The sequence below is a fragment of the Trachinotus anak genome, unplaced genomic scaffold (assembly GCF_046630095.1).
Source record: "Trachinotus anak isolate AG129_WGS33_773 ecotype Australia unplaced genomic scaffold, CSIRO_AGI_Tana_v1 ptg000033l, whole genome shotgun sequence".
NCBI classification, from domain to species: Eukaryota; Metazoa; Chordata; class Actinopteri; order Carangiformes; family Carangidae; genus Trachinotus; species Trachinotus anak.
This window is the reverse complement of record NW_027273884.1, coordinates 4182560-4199904: the sequence shown is the minus strand read 5'-3', so window position 1 is coordinate 4199904 and position 17345 is coordinate 4182560. Positions and strand designations below refer to the sequence as shown.

Here is a 17345-nt window from a genome sequence, read left to right as displayed (position 1 = left end):
GTTTTGTAATATTTTATTTATTTTGTCAAATATATTATTCATTTAAATGTATAAACTCATAATAACTTCGGAGAGGAAAGGGACTGGTGTTCAGTCAGTGTGGTTTCCACTCGGACCTGTTTCGGGGGAACTCACCCTCACTTCCTGTTTTTGCTCCGAGGCAACAACGTGGATTCAGTGCATCTTGCCGGTGTGTAGTAATAGTGTTATGTGTGGCTGGAGTCTTGATCACTTCCCACAATGCAGATCTCTAGTGTGAATGATGTGAAGATTTACAATTTAAGCCACGGAAAGTCTCTCCCAGAGGTAAGAGGCGTGACCCGCTCCTGACGCTATCCTATATCACATGAGCCACGAAGTTATTGCTCACCTCGAACCTACTCAGCTAGCTAGCTAACACAACGAACACGTCAACTGACCTGACAGGAGTCCTAATATTGAGTAATGAGAAAATGTCAGTGCTGAACTCTGTCCAGCAACACACAGCCTTAATATAACTTTTCATTGAAATAAAGGAACACAGCTTTATACTAGAACATCATTTGAGACTCCTCAGTGCAATCTTCATCCCTCATTATGCCCCACTCATTTCAGTAAAAGCTGTAGCAATAATATTAAGAAATGCAAGCACTTATCTATATTCCAAATCCTAATAATCTCTACGTCATTAATGCAGTGGCTGTCAGATCGGAAGAAAAGACAGCTACAAAAGAAAGATGCTGGTGAGTTTACAGCTGCAGTTTCAGCATTATGGACTGTAATGCATGTCATTATGTTGACTTCTGTTTCTATTCATTTTTTTCCAGACATCCAGCGTAGGATTGAGCTCATCCAGGACTTTGAGATGCCCACAGTATGCACCTCTATCAAAGTGTCCAGAGATGGGCAGTACATCCTGGCAGCAGGTAAGATGAGCTGTGGATAGATCGTGAGACTGACTTCGGTTGTTAGAACAGGCCTCCAAAAATGTTCAGGGGGTCATTTCGTTTCTTTAATTTTTGATCTTTTTATTCATTAATTTAAGGCACTTACAAGCCCAGGATTCGCTGTTATGACACCTATCAGCTGTCCCTGAAGTTTGAGCGCTGCCTGGATTCCGACGGTAAGTCAGTAAAGACACTCACTTGTTCCTTGCCCTCCCTGTCATGGATGACTGAATTTGACACGGTTCTTTTTTCTCCCTCAAAGTTGTGGCGTTTGACATCCTGTCTGATGACTACTCTAAGGTAAGACATTGGGGGACTGTTGCCTCAAAACTTTACCAATGATGTTGGAATTGTTGGTTTTTGTATAAGTGTGTCATTATGTATCTTTGGGGTTTGTAATTGTGTGATATTGTCATGCCATCACTGAGACTTACCTGCCACATATTAATTAACTAAATATATATTCAGTGACCAATTTATCAGATACACCTGTACAATCGAATGTGATCCAATACAACAGCCCCTGCTACAACATCTGCCTTTACAAAGCTCTTTTTTAATGATGAAAATCTGTAATTGTATGTATATGTTGATTACCAAAGGCACAGATAAAGGTGGTGCTGTACTGGACGACAGTATATTGAGAGATGTTACTAATTTTTTGTTCTTCCCATTTATATACATGAGGTGGCAGAATATTAGCAATACTTCTGAATAGTAATTGTCTAGTACAACAACATCACTAACTATGACCTCAGTGCTAAAACATCATGGCATGACTGTCCAGGTGTGCTAATAAAGTGAAAACTGAGTGTATATGAATCTGTATACTTTCCAAGCACCAATCCAAGCAGTCACTACTTGGTTAAAACTGTGTACTGTAAACAGCACATGTCAGCTGGTTTCATCTTAGCCTGAATTAGATTTGTTCTCTTGAGGGCTATTTTGGTAAAAATCTGTGCCGTCCTTGTTGTATCTTCATAAAGAGCTTTTTATGGTTTAAATTTGCTTATTATCTCATAATGATAATGTAAATCCCTGTCTGTGTGTGTGAAACCAAACTCCCTGAAATGCTTGGTGTTCTGTTGCAGTTGGTGTTTCTGCACTGTGACCGCTACGTAGAGTTCCACTCGCAGCACGGTCACTACTACAAGACGCGTATTCCGAAGTTTGGACGGGGCTTTTCCTACCACTACCCCTCCTGTGACCTCTACTTTGTGGGGGCAAGGTGAGAGTGTGATTGAATGATAGATGTTGAGGCATTGTGTCACTGTTTATCATGTGCGTTTCTTATGGACAAGCTGGTTCGGGTGACACTGCAGTCGTTTTCGTTTACAGTTCAGAGGTGTTCAGACTGAATCTGGAACAAGGGCGCTTCCTCAACTCACTCCAGACCGATGCTGTGTAAGTATCAACAAGAGTTTTCTGTGTAAAGTCCAATGATAGTCGTGGTTAACTTGAAATTCAGCCAGGTGAAAATATTGAAATTGTTTTACCACTGAAGTCAATGATGCAGTCCGACATTAACAGAGAAGGCTCTTTGCTGTCATTGATCTCAGCTGATGTTGATGATGCCTCTTTTTCTTGACCTCTCAACCAGGGAGAACAATGTGTGTGACATCAACCCCGTCCATCATTTGTTTGCCACGGGAACCTCGGAGGTAAGTGCCATAGCAGGCTGTGTGTGAAATGAAGCACCAGTCAACAGTGACTGTGTTCAGCTGTTTGCTGCTAATTGCATTTTAGAATATACCGAGACTTAAAGTTAGAATATGTAACTTTTTCACATTAAAATGTCTAAAACAACTAGATTGATGTTATATATTTTGTTGAGTTGTTTACTTACATTACCCCAAATGTTTCCAACAACTCTCAAACCAAAAGAAAAATATAGTCTTAATCATATTAGTGCTATGTGGCAGCGTTGTGGTTGTCTGCCAGAAGCACAAAATTGACTTTTATCCAGTCTTAAGCCACATTTTTAAGATACAATTTTTACACCTTGGTCATTTTCCTCTATATATTTCAACCTCGTGAAGGATTTTAGTCAGTGGATGTCTGGATCTCAAGCTAACAGAAAAAAAAAGCTGAGCATGCCAAACACATCAGCTCCCAGCTGCTCCAAGATGTGTCCCCCAAAGAGCGTCGGTGAATCACTGATTTTGAAAGTGAAAAGTCTTTATTGTGTGTTTCCACCGGTTTGAATCTCCTTGGTCCATCTGTTATAGAGAGGTGGAGGCCTCTGTGGATAATTCGGCTGCCAGTAAAAACCTCCTGAATGTCAATAAGTTATGAGAGAAACAAGCAAATCAAGGGTTAGCGGCAGTCTCAGCTCCCAACCCCTCCCTGATGTCTCTGGTCTGCTGTATAGTGTTGGCGAAACCCTGACTTTAAATGTGAAACTGCTTTATTAAGGGTTTTTGCCGCTTATAATAACCTGGTCCATTTGTTTCGGAGAGGGGGAGACCTCTGTAGATAATTCAGCTCCTGGTAAAAACCTCCTGAACCACTGATACTGAAGGAGTCCAAACCGGGAGAAGCTTACGACAATGGACAACAACTCCCATGATCCCATGCTGTTTCACAACATCACCCAACACTGTCTTTTTTTATTGTTTTGATATTGATTTGTTTTGAAGACCCCTAGTGGCAAAAGTTACATTTAAAAAAGTCAATTTATTTATCAGAACGTCTCTAAGTATAAAACTGTATTTAGTGAAAATGTGAAGTCATTTCTGCATCGTGCAGTATCAGGTCTCTCTGTGTTACATGTTCTTAAAGTGAAACCGAGCAGTTGCTCAGTTTTATACAGTAGCATTTCTCATTTTTGGATTCCTCTGATGGATTCCTCTCTCTCATCCCTTTGATATTGTTTGGTATAAAGCATCACACACCAGCTGGGCTGATAAAAATAAGTGTGTGACATTATTTCTGGGTGTTAAAGTCCAAACGTGTTCAAACGGTTACCTCTCACTTACATTGGGAGCTGCCAACATGAAAACCCACTGCAGCTTTTAACTGGTCTTAAATTCAGTCCTAGTTAGTTTTAGAAAGTCTGGGAGTTATAAACCTGCTACATCGCACCGAAACCTGCCTGTGTTTAACCGACTGACTGACATTTCTTCTCTTTGATCACCAGGGAAGGGTCGAATGCTGGGACCCTCGTGTCCGGACCAGAGTGGGCATGCTGGACTGCGCCCTGAGCAGCGTCACTGAAGGAACAGAGTAAGTGCCAAGCTGTCACTCTGATGTCAGATGATTTCAGCTGATCCCAGCCTAATGATGCAGATGTAGCCACACAGCACTTTTCTCCACTGTCTGTATCTGTGCTGCATAAGAAACAAAGAGGCAAGCTGTGCGTCAGTATGTTACAGTGTAGAAATATGCAGCTTTTATCTGATCACAGTTAGTTAATTATCCTGTCACGACCGTGCTACAGTGGTTCTGTCATTATTACTTTGCCATTATTATTCTGTTGATGTTCTTCACGTGTTTTTGTCGACAGAGTTCAGGGTTTGCCCTCAGTCAGTGCGCTGAAGTTCAATGGCTCCCTCACCATGGCTGTAGGGACCAGCACAGGACAGGTGAGGGAAACACCCACACAGTGTTCTGCTTGTTTACTCCATCAACTTTGATTTGGGCTAATAATTCAAAGAAGTGTGACACAGTATTTTCATGATGGCTGCAGCTGGACATCATCATACTGTGGTTAGAAACTCTACCACATTGGTCTGTGGCTGCATTCTTTACTTCCTGACTGTTGTTGTTGTAAACTCTCAGCTGCCCACATGGTGTGAAATTACACCTCTTCTTCCTGTGATTAGCCGACTCACAGTGAATTGGCTGATGTCACTCTCTCCTAGAAAGTCACACTGTCCTCTATAAATGGTTTGTTTTTATGTATTGATTTTAGGTGGAGGCTCATTTTTCCAGGATTAAATAGCTTCCCAGATTTCAGAGATGCTATCAAACCCTTTGCTCTGTCTTGAAGGTGCTGCTGTATGACCTGCGCTCCAGCCAGCCGCTGCTGGTCAAGGACCACTTCTACAACCTGCCAATCAAGTCGCTCAACTTTCACAATCAGCTGGACCTGGTCGTGTCTGCTGACTCCAAGATTATAAAGATCTGGAACAAAGACAGCGTAAGGCCCGACTTACCCGACCTGTGCTGCATGTGAATGATGAAGTAATCCAGTGTTGTGAAGTGATAACTTTGACACAAACTTGTGTTGATGTTAAACATTTTTTGCTTCAGCACAACAAAGACAGGACAGGACTGTCTGGACTCTTTCTGAAGCCATTCATCTCTTATCTATTCTGTGTGTTCCCCACAGGGCAAAGTGTTCTCCTCCATACAGCCTCAGAGCAACATTAATGACGTGTGCATCTACCCTCACTCGGGTGAGACTGACTTCTCCAACAAACTCACACCATCAGATCAAGTTAAACAACAATCTATTATATACAAATGAAGAATGAAAAAAATTCAGTAACAGTACTCAAAACTATATACCAGCACAAATAGCAAAGCATAGTAAAGTGTATTTTTGTACAAACTTGGTAATTTATTAGTTCAGTTGACACAACCTCTAGCGTTGGTGCAGCTCTTCTCCTCCTCCAGGTGGCGCCATCTCACTGTAGAGCTCACACACTTGTTCACACACTTATTTGACTTTGCAGTTTGGTCTTGTCTGTCGCTTCTGAAGTCATAGTTGAAATCATTATTTAGTTTTGAATGTTTCACAAGGTTTGGGTTTTTTTTTTTTGCGTTTAAGTTTGTTTTAATGATGTTTCATCCTTAAAGCCGTTATAGTGAATTAAAGACACTTTCCCACAGATTCTTTAATTATTATTTTTTTCCTGGACTACCTTTCAGTTTTTAAACAGTTAATTCCCTTCTCATCATTAAGGGCAGAAATGAATTCTTCCTTAAGCCGTCCAAATTCAAATTCTAAGCATCAGTTTTCACTGTTTTACATCCATGGTTCATTTTTAAAGTGTAATAAGACCTTCAAATATGCACGACTGGAACTAAATCTGGTGTTTACACCACGGATGAGATCTGTTAATACCTGCCCTTTTTCTGTCCACATTGTTTTGCCTGCATCCTGTTCAACATTGACAGGTATGCTCTTCACGGCCAATGAAGACCCCAAGATGAACACATTCTACATCCCGGTGAGTACACAGGCAGTTACACTCTTTAACTGCGTGTAAACTGTGGCAGGTCACATTCACAGCCTCGGTGACTCAGCAGCAGGTTGAGTGGGGGTGTTAATTTTCTCTGTCTTTAATCTGATGAGTAAAGCCGGAGAAAGCTTGTTTGATGGTGTCATCCTAGAGAACGTGTGTGTACAGTAAACTAGACTTTGATTTGTGTAAATGGGTAAATTCCAGACATGAATGACATGGATGAGCCGACCTTTGACCCTTCTCTCTCGCACGGGAGATAAGGTTTAGATAAATGGATCACTGTGCTCTTTGAATACCTGTTGGATCTGAATCGACAGTTTTGACCTTTGTTTAATCATATGAGTCATTTCTCAAACAAAAACAGTCACTTGTTCCAGCTTGTTAATTGTGAGGAGGTGCTGGTTTTCTTCATCTCAGGTGACAGTAAATTCAGTATCTTTAGATTTCAGACTGTTGGTCGGGCACAACAAAAAAATTGAAGATGTCACCTTGTGCTGTAGGAAATTGCGAAGAGCATCTCTCACTACCTTTCTACAGATTGTGCAGATTAACAAATGATAATTACATTTATTGTTAATTGCAGTTTAAATGGATCAGTGCCGTGGCAAACTGTGCATAAACATGGTCGGGACCTTCACTGAGGTCTAAAATCTCTTTGATGCGTTTTCATAAAATGTTGAGTTAATACAGAGCCTTGAAAAAGTATTCATACCCCTTGAACTTTTTCACATTTTGCCACCTTACAACCACAAACTTAAATATTTTTTTATTGAGATTTTATTTGATAAACCAACACAAAGTAGCACATAATTGTAAATTGGAACAGAAACGCTACATGATTTTCAAAATTTTAAGCAAATAAAAATCTGAAAAATGTGGTGTGCATATGTATTCAGCCCCCCTGCGTCAATACTTTGTAGAGCCACCTTTCGCTGCAGCCACCTTTCAGCTGCGAGCCTTTTGGGGTATGTCTCTACCAGCTTTGCACATCTAGACACTGAAATCTTTGCCCATTCTTCTTTGCAAAATCGCTCAAAAATTGGCTGGAGAGCGTCTGTGAACAGCCATTTTCAAGTCTTGCCACAGATGCTCAATGGGATTTAGGTCTGGACTTTGACTGGGCCATTCTAACACATGAATATTCTTTGATTTTAACCATTCCATTGTAGCTCTGGCTTTATGTTTAGGGTCACTGTCTTGCTGGAAGATGAATCTCCTTCCCAGTCTCAAGTCTTTTGCAGCCTCCAACAGGTTTTCTTCCAGGATTGCCCTGTATTTAGCTCCATCCATCTTCCCATCAACTCTGACCAGCTTCCCTGTCCCTGCTGAAGAAAAGCACCCCCACAGCATAATGTTGCCACCACCATGTTTCACAGTGGGGATGGTGTGTTCAGGGTGATGAGCAGTGTTAGTTTTCCGCCAAACATAGCGCTTTGCATTTAGGCCAGAAAGTTCAGCTTTGGTCTCATCTGACCAAAGCACCTTCTTCCACATGTTTGTGGTGTCCCCTACATAGCTTGTGGCAAACTGCAAACGGGACTTCTTATGCCTTTCTTTCAATAATGGCTTTCTTCTTGCCACTCTTCCATGAAGGCCAGATTTGTGAAGTGCACGACTTATAGTTGTCCTGTGGACAGATTCTTCCACCTGAGCTGTGGATTTCTGCAGCTCCTCCAAAGTGACCATGGGCCTCTTGGCTGCTTCTCTGACCACTGCTCTCCTCGCTCGCTCTGTCAGTTTAGGTGGACGACCATGTCTTGGTAGGTTTGCAGTTGTGCCATACTTTTTCCATTTTTGGACGATGGATTGAACGGTGCTCCTTGAGATGTTCAAAGCTTGGGATATTTTTTTATAACCTAACCCCGCTTTAAACTTCTCCACAACTTTATCCCTGACCTGTCTGGTGAGTTCCTTGGTCTTCATGATGCTGTTGTTCACTAGTGTTCTCTAACAAACCACTGAGGCCTTCACAGAACAGGTGTATTTACACTGAGAGTAAATTACACACAGGTGGAATCTATTTGCTAATTAGGTGACTTCTGAAGGCAACTGATTGCACTGGATTGTATTTACATTGTATTTGTATTCATCAGAGTACAGGGGGCTGAATACATATGCACACCACACTTTTCAGATTTATATTTGCTTAAAATTTTGAAAACCATATATCATTTTCATTCCACTTCACAATTATGTGCTACTTTGTGTTGGTTTATCACATAAAATCTCAACAAAATACATTAAAGTTTGTGACTGTAAGGTGACAAAATGTAAAAAAATTCAAGGGGTATGAATACTTTTTCAAGGCACTGTATTTGCTGTGTGTTGATTATCAGTATTGACATACAAATGTAAATACTGTAGAAGAAATGTTTTTGTTTCAACATCCTTCATCAGGTAGGGAATGTTTTTATGACATGAGTTGACAGTTTTGTGGGCGTTGGCTCCACTTGAAGGCGCAAGGTTTGATGTCAGTTTCTGAGAATTGCAGCCTCTGTGTGAGCTGCATGTCCTGATTCACTATCACAGACAGGAGCTCACCTTCTGTCCTGAGAGCTCCTGTCTGTGATAGTTTATGATCTCAGGAAACACATTGCTTGTTAAAATCAGGATGGAGGCCCACACCGGCACGTTCCTGCGATGTTGCTGTGTCTCAGCCCGCGGCTCCTCACACATCACAGATCATCTCTGACAGACAGCTTGCAGCTTTTGTCAGCTATCAGCCCAGCAGTGACAATACTAAAGAATGACAAGGTGCCGGACTCTGTTGACTTTAGCCTCAGTGTGTGACGCTGTGTGACATCATTATCTGTGTGGACTCAGTACAGATTCCACAGAACAGGCAGAAATGCTGAGTTTAAATCCATAAGACTCCCATTCATCAACAGCAGAGTGAAATGTCATGGTGTATGAGTGGATCTTTGATCTACCCTACTTTGAACTAGTAAACCCTGACTTAGCTTTGTGTTTTCTATAACTATATATGACACTCTATGGATGCTGACTAAGAATCAGTGAATATAGCAGAAACTGAGGTGTATTTTTATCCCATCAATATATAGCGTTACGTAATACTGGGGTGTGAACAGCATTTAGATGCACGACAGCAGCAGACAAAGTGTGAAGAAGAAGAAGAAATTCCTGAAATTTAACTTCATGTCTCGATGACACACTTTTTTCATTAAATGACAGTGGTTGTGGTTGTCACGCCTTAAAGGATTGGATTGGATTTTTTCAAATCTGTCTTAATACAAAAGTCACATGTCATATGCATGAAGATTTCTGGCTTGCTCTAGTCATTCTTTCTCTCTGTAGTGGCCATGAAGCAATACCTTCATAGTGCAACTCAGTTGTATAAGATGGGGGACAAACTCCACGGTGCTTGTTCTGAGCAACAGTGTTTAGCTCAGCCAAAACTGAAATGAGGCCTTCAGCAGTCTGAGTTTTACAGATCAGGTTGTTTTCTTCCGAAGTTACTTCTTCTTGTCTTTTTAGTTCGAGGTTCCCTCTGTTTGTCTTCCTGGACAGTGTTTGTTGAGACCTGACAGAGGGATAGTTCCTGATACATCTGCATTTGCCTCTGAGATAAAACACTCCTCCAGTTAGTTAACACAAATACAAACAACTTCCAGGATGAAGGAACTGACTTTGACAGCTGAAGTGGAAGTGGACGTCCACCGCTCCTTTACCTGAGGCCAAGTATAGATCCTCCTGGTCAAATATTACTCCGGCACAAGCAAACGTTGTTCAAATTTTTTCTTGAGTTAAAGTACTGGAGTACTTGCTTTTAGAAATACATAAGTATTGTTGTATTGTTCAACAGAGCATTTACAGAACCTGGAACCTGAAACAACTGACTGACTATAGAACCTGAAGAAGAGGAAGCTTGTAGAATAATTATACAAAGACAAAAGAAACTGACATGAAAACACAACTGACTCAACAAAAGGATCTATTGTTTTTTTTTTAATAGTTTCTCTTTTTTTTTTGTTGAATGAGCAAACCCTACCCCCCACAAAACAGCATAGCAGAGATGAAGTTTGATCGTGTTAAACACAGCAAACATTTAAAACTGAAGGAATCTTTCTTTATGTCTTAGATGTCAAACACAGACTTCAGATGAGGCCGCTGTCTCTGGTGAAGAATTTTCTGCCTCCTCTTTGTCAAAAATGGCTGACAGCGGAGGAGCGGGCTGTGATTGGTCTCTCTGCGGTGACTGTGACGAACACACAGTTTAGAAAATAAAATAAAATTAGTTCCACTGACTAAAAGCTCTGCGTCAAAGTAACGAGTACGTCATAGTACAAGTAGAATAGTGAGTAAGTACAGCATTTGTCTTTCAAGTGTAGGGGAGTAAAAGCCATAAGTTTCCAAAAATATGATAATACTCATGTAAAGTACAGATATTTGAAAATACACATACTGTAAGTACAGTACTCGAGTAAATGTACTTTGTTACTGTCTACCCCTGGCTTAAACAATCACCTAAATGATTACTCAATTCTGAAAATGGTATATGGTGGCAGTAAAAAGTATAATTTTCTGTTGCTCACTCCAAATGAGACAGTGACAGTGAAGCCCCTGGTCTGGTAATATTACATGACCTTGCATGGGCAGATGTAACAGTGAGTTCAGAGCACACAGCAGTGACAGCGTCAGGGCAGAGGAATGAAGCTGCTTCTCGTTGCTGTGAAAACATTAGATGTGAATACTCTTCCTAAGAAGCTGCGGTAGTTTACTTTATCACCAGTGTTGGGTTAAATACCAGCACAATCCCACCGTGAAAAGAAAAACAAAGAACCGCCCAGTGATTTGTCACTGGAGTGGAAACATGACCTCGGACAGTTGGTTTATTTTTGTTTTATCAAATACATGACAGGTTTCATACTTACTCAGAAGTCTAAATTTGACCCAGGTATGTGTCTGTGTGGGCGTGTGCGTGTGTGTACTGTATGTTTAGGCTCTGGGCCCTGCACCTCGGTGGTGCTCCTTCCTGGACAACCTGACAGAGGAGCTGGAGGAGAGCCCAGAGAGCACAGTGTACGATGACTACAAGTTTGTCACCCGGAAGGACCTGGAAAACCTGGGTGAGACCTCGCTGCCTCCATTTCTCCTCACGAGCCTCACTGTGTGTGGGGAAAAAAAAAGTTGTACAAGCAATTTTCCCTTTTTCAAAAGCAATGCATGCAGTTAATGCACTGAGTCTTTTATTTAAGCACAGAAAGCTCAAGAAGTCACTGTACAAAGAGAGAATTTAACCCCAGCGCTGCAAGTCAAACAGTTCTATGACTCAGCCTGAGCACTTTGCCGTGTTGGGGAAGGCGTGGGAGGCTAGACTGAGATCTAAGAAGAGGCCTAGGGAATGATTGAGAGGCCTTAGGTTAGAAAAGTAGTGTGTGGGGGTGGGAGGAAGGAGGGTCGGGCGAGTGGACACTGGAAGGGTTGAATGAACATTGGAATGCAGGCTCAGCAGTAAAGAGATCAAATGACAAGAAGCAGAAAGGTGGTTGGCTAATGTGGAATAAATGGAGAGGAGGGGGCAAGCAGAGGAACAGCGGTGTTGATTTACAGGAGCTGCGTAGTGTGGCCCTGTTATGTAACCTTGAGGCGGCCTGGGTAGACTGATGGCAGATCCCGGGAAGAGCAACCTATTCCACATTTACATGCGCTGACATGCTTGCAGGCTTTGACCCAACAATGTCACCACAGCCCCAGCATGACGCTGTTCCAGTTCACACGTGGGAAGGTGCAGATTCTGTAAAACCTCGTCCAGTTTTCAACTCGTGACGCATGTCTTTCTTTTCTGTTTAATGCTTAATCCTGCTCTATTACGCAAATTCATGAAGACATGGTGTCATGAATCTGGTTTGTCACTTTGATTTTCATCTGCACACAAAATTCTGTTGAAATAATTAAATCATTTAATTGGATAATAAAATGATATACAGGAGAGGTGCCAGTATGGAAACCAGCATGAGAGCCTTGGAAGCAAAAACAAAATCTGTACAGTTCATACAATGTCAGAAATATTTGAGAAAAATCTTTGTTTGTCTTAGTTCACACTAAACTATACACTGCCCGGCAAAAGTTTTAGAACACACCCATTTTTTTTATTGAAATTGAAGCAGCAGTTCAAGTCCAGAGAATAACCCTAAATGTTACAGAGGTAAGCATTAAACTGGACAAGATGAGAAAAAAGCTTTAGGTCTCCAAAAACTCATAGAAAACAGGCCTTTTCAGGGATTAACAGACTGGTTAACTCAAAGTTTTCCTGCAGCAACAGAAGGAAATGAAGCTTTGAAAGTTAATACAGACAATTCCTACATCTGCCCCAACTTGTGTTGATGACACAAGTTACAAACCCTCTGGACAAAGGCCGCGTGGGTACAAACTCGTTTAGTACACCCTCAAATGCATTATTAGAACAACAGTTTACCACAGGAAGCAGTGCTGTATGTTGCTGGTTGGTCAGAGGTTCGTCCTGAAGCAATGATAATGACATGATGGAAGAGCAGCACAGTCTCCGGACTTCAGCCACACAGAGCTGCTTGGTGATGAACTGGACTGAAGGCCACAGCAAAGACTAGACTCATGGGACCTTCTGCAGCAGTGCTGGGACCAACCTTCCCAACAATGTTTCAATTCCATCCATGCTAGATGCTAATGTTAGTATGCCAAAATTAGCTAATTGGCTACAAACACAATTTACAACTGAGAATCATGGTAATGTCATTAGCTTTGGAAAAGTAACGTCTGGAGAACAGTTTTGACTTCATCGTGGCGCCTGACATACAGCCACACCGCTGCCATGGCTACAAATCTCTGTACATTTCTGCATGTTATTTCAAATACATTTTTTTTCTGATACATTTCTGGCTTAACTGTTTGTTTATTTTTGCAAAATCCTGACTTTCTTTGTTTTCCATCTTTGTGTCAGGTTTGTCTCACCTGGTGGGGTCAACTCTCCTGAGAGCCTACATGCACGGCTTTTTCATGGACATAAGGCTTTATCACAAGGTATGGTGTTGAGCGCTTTGTTTACATATCTCAAATATTTAGCTGAGTTGTGAAATCCAGACTGATCATGTTATAACAGGCAAACCCTAATGTAAATGTGGTTGTTGCTGTTGCGAATCAGAAACGTTTAGATGTGACAGTTTTGCTTTTTGGGTTTGTCCACAGGTCAAAAGCATGGCCAATCCCTTCGCATACGAGGAGTATCGCAAGGATAAAATCCGCCAGAAGATTGAGGAGTCCAGGACTCAGAGAGTGCAGGTTAAGGTGAGAGGTCCGGTCTTTCCACTGGTGGTTACAGGCTCAACCAGTTTGCAGAGCATGTTCAGTATTCGCCAGTATTTCTGTTTGTATGAGGGAGATGATGTTACTATTATCTTCCTCATACATTTGTCACATTCTCTCATATTGTTTACCTGGTTCTGACATGAACTGCACCTTTCAAACTGGTTTCTTCACATCCTGTCACAGTCCTTTCAAAAGTGAACAACAAATGAGCACACACAAATCTCAGAGGGCTTTTGTTAATGTCAGTAAAAATGTGTTTGTGTGTGTGTGTGTGTTGTTTTGCAAATCACTGATTGGATCATATTGCCCTCATCCTGTGTGTGTAATCAAATGCACAATTTGTTCTAACTGAGACAGAAGTTGCCCAAGGTGAACAAGGAGTTGGCTCTCAAGCTGATGGAGGAGGGTGATGACGAAGCAGAGCTGGCTTCTAGGAAAAAGAGGGGCAAGGTAGGAAAACACAGGTGTTAATGTCTCCATTTGTGCTTTTTAGCTCTTTTATTATACTGTATTATGAATAATTAATTCTGAAGAGACTGTTTTTATCACGACAATATATCTTAAAAACCCATCAGCTGTCATGATTTTCATTTTATTCTTTTTATTGTGCTGCACCTTCATAAGACTGGGAAGTTTCTTTTTGTACACCTTAAGCTGGACGTCTTTCCCACAACAGCATTTATAAAAGAAAAAGGGGGGGGAATGTTGCAATTTCAGAAGAGCAGTTTACCAAACCATCAGCCATAATCATCTCCACCATCTCCACTTTTTAAACCCGCAGGCTCTGCCCACCATCCTGGGCGACGACCGCTTCAAGATGATGTTTGAAAACCCCGACTACCAGGTAGACGAGCAGAGCGAGGAGTTCCGCCTGCTCAACCCCATCGTCTCCAAGGTCGGACAGAAGAGGAAGAAGAAGCTGCGTCTACTGGCTCAGCAGGCTGCAGCTTCCCAGCAGGTAACGCTGAACTTAGCAGCGACATTTCCTGCACAGGTTTGACATCTAACGTTTGAGTCCAGGCCTGTAGAAGGACAAGTATGAGTGAAGAACATCAGACTTGAACCACCTACAAAAGAAAGAAGTCCTACGGGGGATTTTAGTTGGTTTGAGCCAGAGGGGAGCAGCGTAATGAAACAGTGGCTTTTCACATTCATTCTTTTATTGGGAGTAGTGTGATATCAGCTTGTTAGTACTCCATAATCCCTCCAGACACTGTCATCTGTTTGTCTCTTGTTCACAGGCCTCTGGAATGTGGCCCCTGGGTCCAGAGGCCAGAAAGAATATCGCAACAATACGTTTTTCAAAACTTTGTAATATCTCTGTCCAGGCGGCTGAAGACGAGGAGGAGCCCGAGGGGCGAGCCAGCTCCGAGGAGGAGAGCTCGGACGACGACAAGAGCTGGGTGGAGGAGGTGAGGGAGCAGCGGAGGTTGCTGCGGCAGGAGGACCGAGACCGCAGGCGGCACGAGAGGAAGGAAGCGGACCGCAACACTGTCCTGCTGGAGAGGGAGCGGAACGGAGGAGAGAAAACCTCAAACGCGGCTGAGAGCAAGAAGACAGGCCAGCCTCAGTTTTATCAGATCAAAGCCGGGGAGGAGTTCAGAAGTTTTAATGACATGACTCGCAAGCAGAAACTGCAGAAGTATGTCTCCAGAAACGTATTGACTGCAACACTGTGATAATGCTGTTCAGTTGATTATCCAGATTACTTTAGAGTTTGCAGGCAGATATTCATTTTATTTCTATGATGAGACAAGAAACTTTGTGGTAACATGCTTTATCTAAATGAAAAAATGTACAAACTCTAGACACAACCATGTTTAAAGCAGAAGGTCAACACATTACAGAGCCAAAATACTGGCAACAATCTCTGTGCTAATACTCTCTGACTGTACTCTGTGTATATTGTTTGGTATGCAGCATCTGAACAACATGTGTGTTCTTCCAGGGCTTCTCTGGAGGACCGTCTGAAACTGGAGGAGCACTCTGGAACTAGCAACATGGCCGACACTGCAGTGGGCAGCAAACAGCTAACCTTCACTCTCAAAAAGGTAAACCGCTCGTGTGATGTGCCAAGTTTCAAATCAATGAAGTAAAAAAAGAAAAAAAGAGACACTGTAGTAGCAGTTGTCCTGAGAGGGTCTTGATTTTTATCAACAAGGTGACAGTTTCTCTTTTGAGCTTCCTGAACATTATGTTTAGAGCAAGTAACAATAATCAGACACTCATGGCTAAAGTGACCTTCATCATGCTTTTCATGTAACAAGCAACAGCAAGCAAGGATAACCACCTGTAAAATATTCAAAACTCTGAATGATGTCAACAAACTCTCAAAGAAGAGAAAAACGTGATTTAACAGCCTACAAGCACAACAGCTTCATTAAAGTGCAGGGGATTCATTCTCACTCCAGCAAACATAAGGAAATGAATGAAGAGCATAAATGTACAAAAATACCTCCACAAATCTTAAAGCAGTGAAATAATACTCCAAAAGCACACAATATCTATAGAAAACATTTGTTTTCATAATGATAATAAATAATAACCTTGTGAACTTTGACTAGACGATATAAGAACAGCTTATGTAACTTATCTTCTGTCCTCCTTTGCAGTCGGAGCAGCAGAGGAAGCAGCAGCAGGCAGAGCGTGAGCACCACGAGGAGAGGAAGAAGCTGAGGCGCTCGGCCGGACACCTGAGTAGCGGCCATGGAAGAGGCTGGGGAAGAGGAAGAGGAAGAGGAGGAGGAAGAGGCCTGCACTGAGGAGGGAAGCCTAGTCCGCTCAGGGCCTTCGTGCTGTATGGACAACAGAGGCATTCCTGGCAAAGTCCTTTCTACTATTAACTCAAGTCTGGCGGAGTCTTCATGTGTTGAAGAGCACTGCTTTTAAACTCTAGGGACATTCTGGAGACGTTCTGGAAGAGGCAGAGACTGACGCTGACGAACAGATGAGCCTGGCCTGCTCCTGGGTGGTCTGAGCAATGTGTGTAGCTGCTCTCTGCAAATTATAAAAGATTACTAATGTTGCTGCTTGTGTGCATATAATGCTTATGCCATTATCGAAAAGTACCTTGACTGCATAGTTTTTTTTTGGAGGGGTGGCCCCAGGAGGAATTAGAGATATGAAGAGCTGAAAGGACTTGACATGACCTGCCTTGTCTCAGACGTCTAGTTTCTTACTACTGCTCCTCAGTGGAGCCTGTTTCATTTAATGGATTGGAGAAAAAATGTGTGTAAAATGATTGTTTTCTTATTATTGTATATTGTTAAGCCAAAACTTCATTAAGAACACTTTGGTCCAACACTTGTTCTTCTACTTTGTTTTTATTGTTGAAAATCAAAATCTACCATTCTTTTACTGAGTGCCCAAATGTATTTAAACTGTGTAGATAATCAAACTAGAGCGTGCTTCCTTTGCAGCAGATTACTAGCTACTTGTGTCAGAAGAGGAGGGGAGGAAAAAGTTTTTTTTATTTTTTCTTCCTTTACCCCACCAACAACTGCAGTTCTTGGAAATAGAAGGACTGCTTGGGTGTCCTCCCCATCCCCCAGTGCAGTGTGCTGATGGTGTGAACTCCCTCTGCTCCTGCATTGGCTCATTTCAAATGGGAGGGAGGTGCATCTCAGCACTCAGAATGCCAAACTGTCCCCCCGGCTCATTTGAACTAATTTGATGTCGCCATTCTTTTTCACCAAGACCCATCTGTCAGGGTTTGTGCAGTGGTGGATGAAGTATTCAGGTCCTTTACTTTAGTTGAAGTACTAATCCAGCAATGTAAAAATACTTACAAGTAAAAGTAAAAGTCCTATATGAAAAATCCAATTAAATAAAAGTCCATCACCTCTCACTGATATATTATTATTACTGCGCTTCGGGGAATACACTTTTTCTTTCGTGCAGAGAGTTAGACAATAGACTCAAATAC

At 42.0% G+C, this 17345-nt stretch overlaps 1 protein-coding gene across 1 annotated transcript; it reads left to right on the top strand.

Annotated features, from left to right (window-relative positions):
* The first annotated feature begins 117 nt into the window (after positions 1–117).
* Positions 118–16723, top strand: nol10 (nucleolar protein 10). The gene is made up of 21 exons (XM_071471271.1): positions 118–306; positions 677–722; positions 807–905; positions 1025–1102; positions 1189–1226; positions 2018–2154; positions 2265–2330; positions 2527–2587; positions 4066–4151; positions 4432–4510; positions 4918–5067; positions 5260–5326; positions 6051–6103; positions 11079–11205; positions 13056–13135; positions 13301–13399; positions 13778–13870; positions 14202–14378; positions 14749–15062; positions 15369–15471; positions 16033–16723. The coding sequence occupies exons 1-21, from the start codon at positions 241–243 to the stop codon at positions 16180–16182; spliced, it is 2169 nt and encodes a 722-aa protein (XP_071327372.1). The 5' UTR covers positions 118–240; the 3' UTR covers positions 16183–16723.
* The last annotated feature ends 622 nt before the right edge of the window (positions 16724–17345 follow it).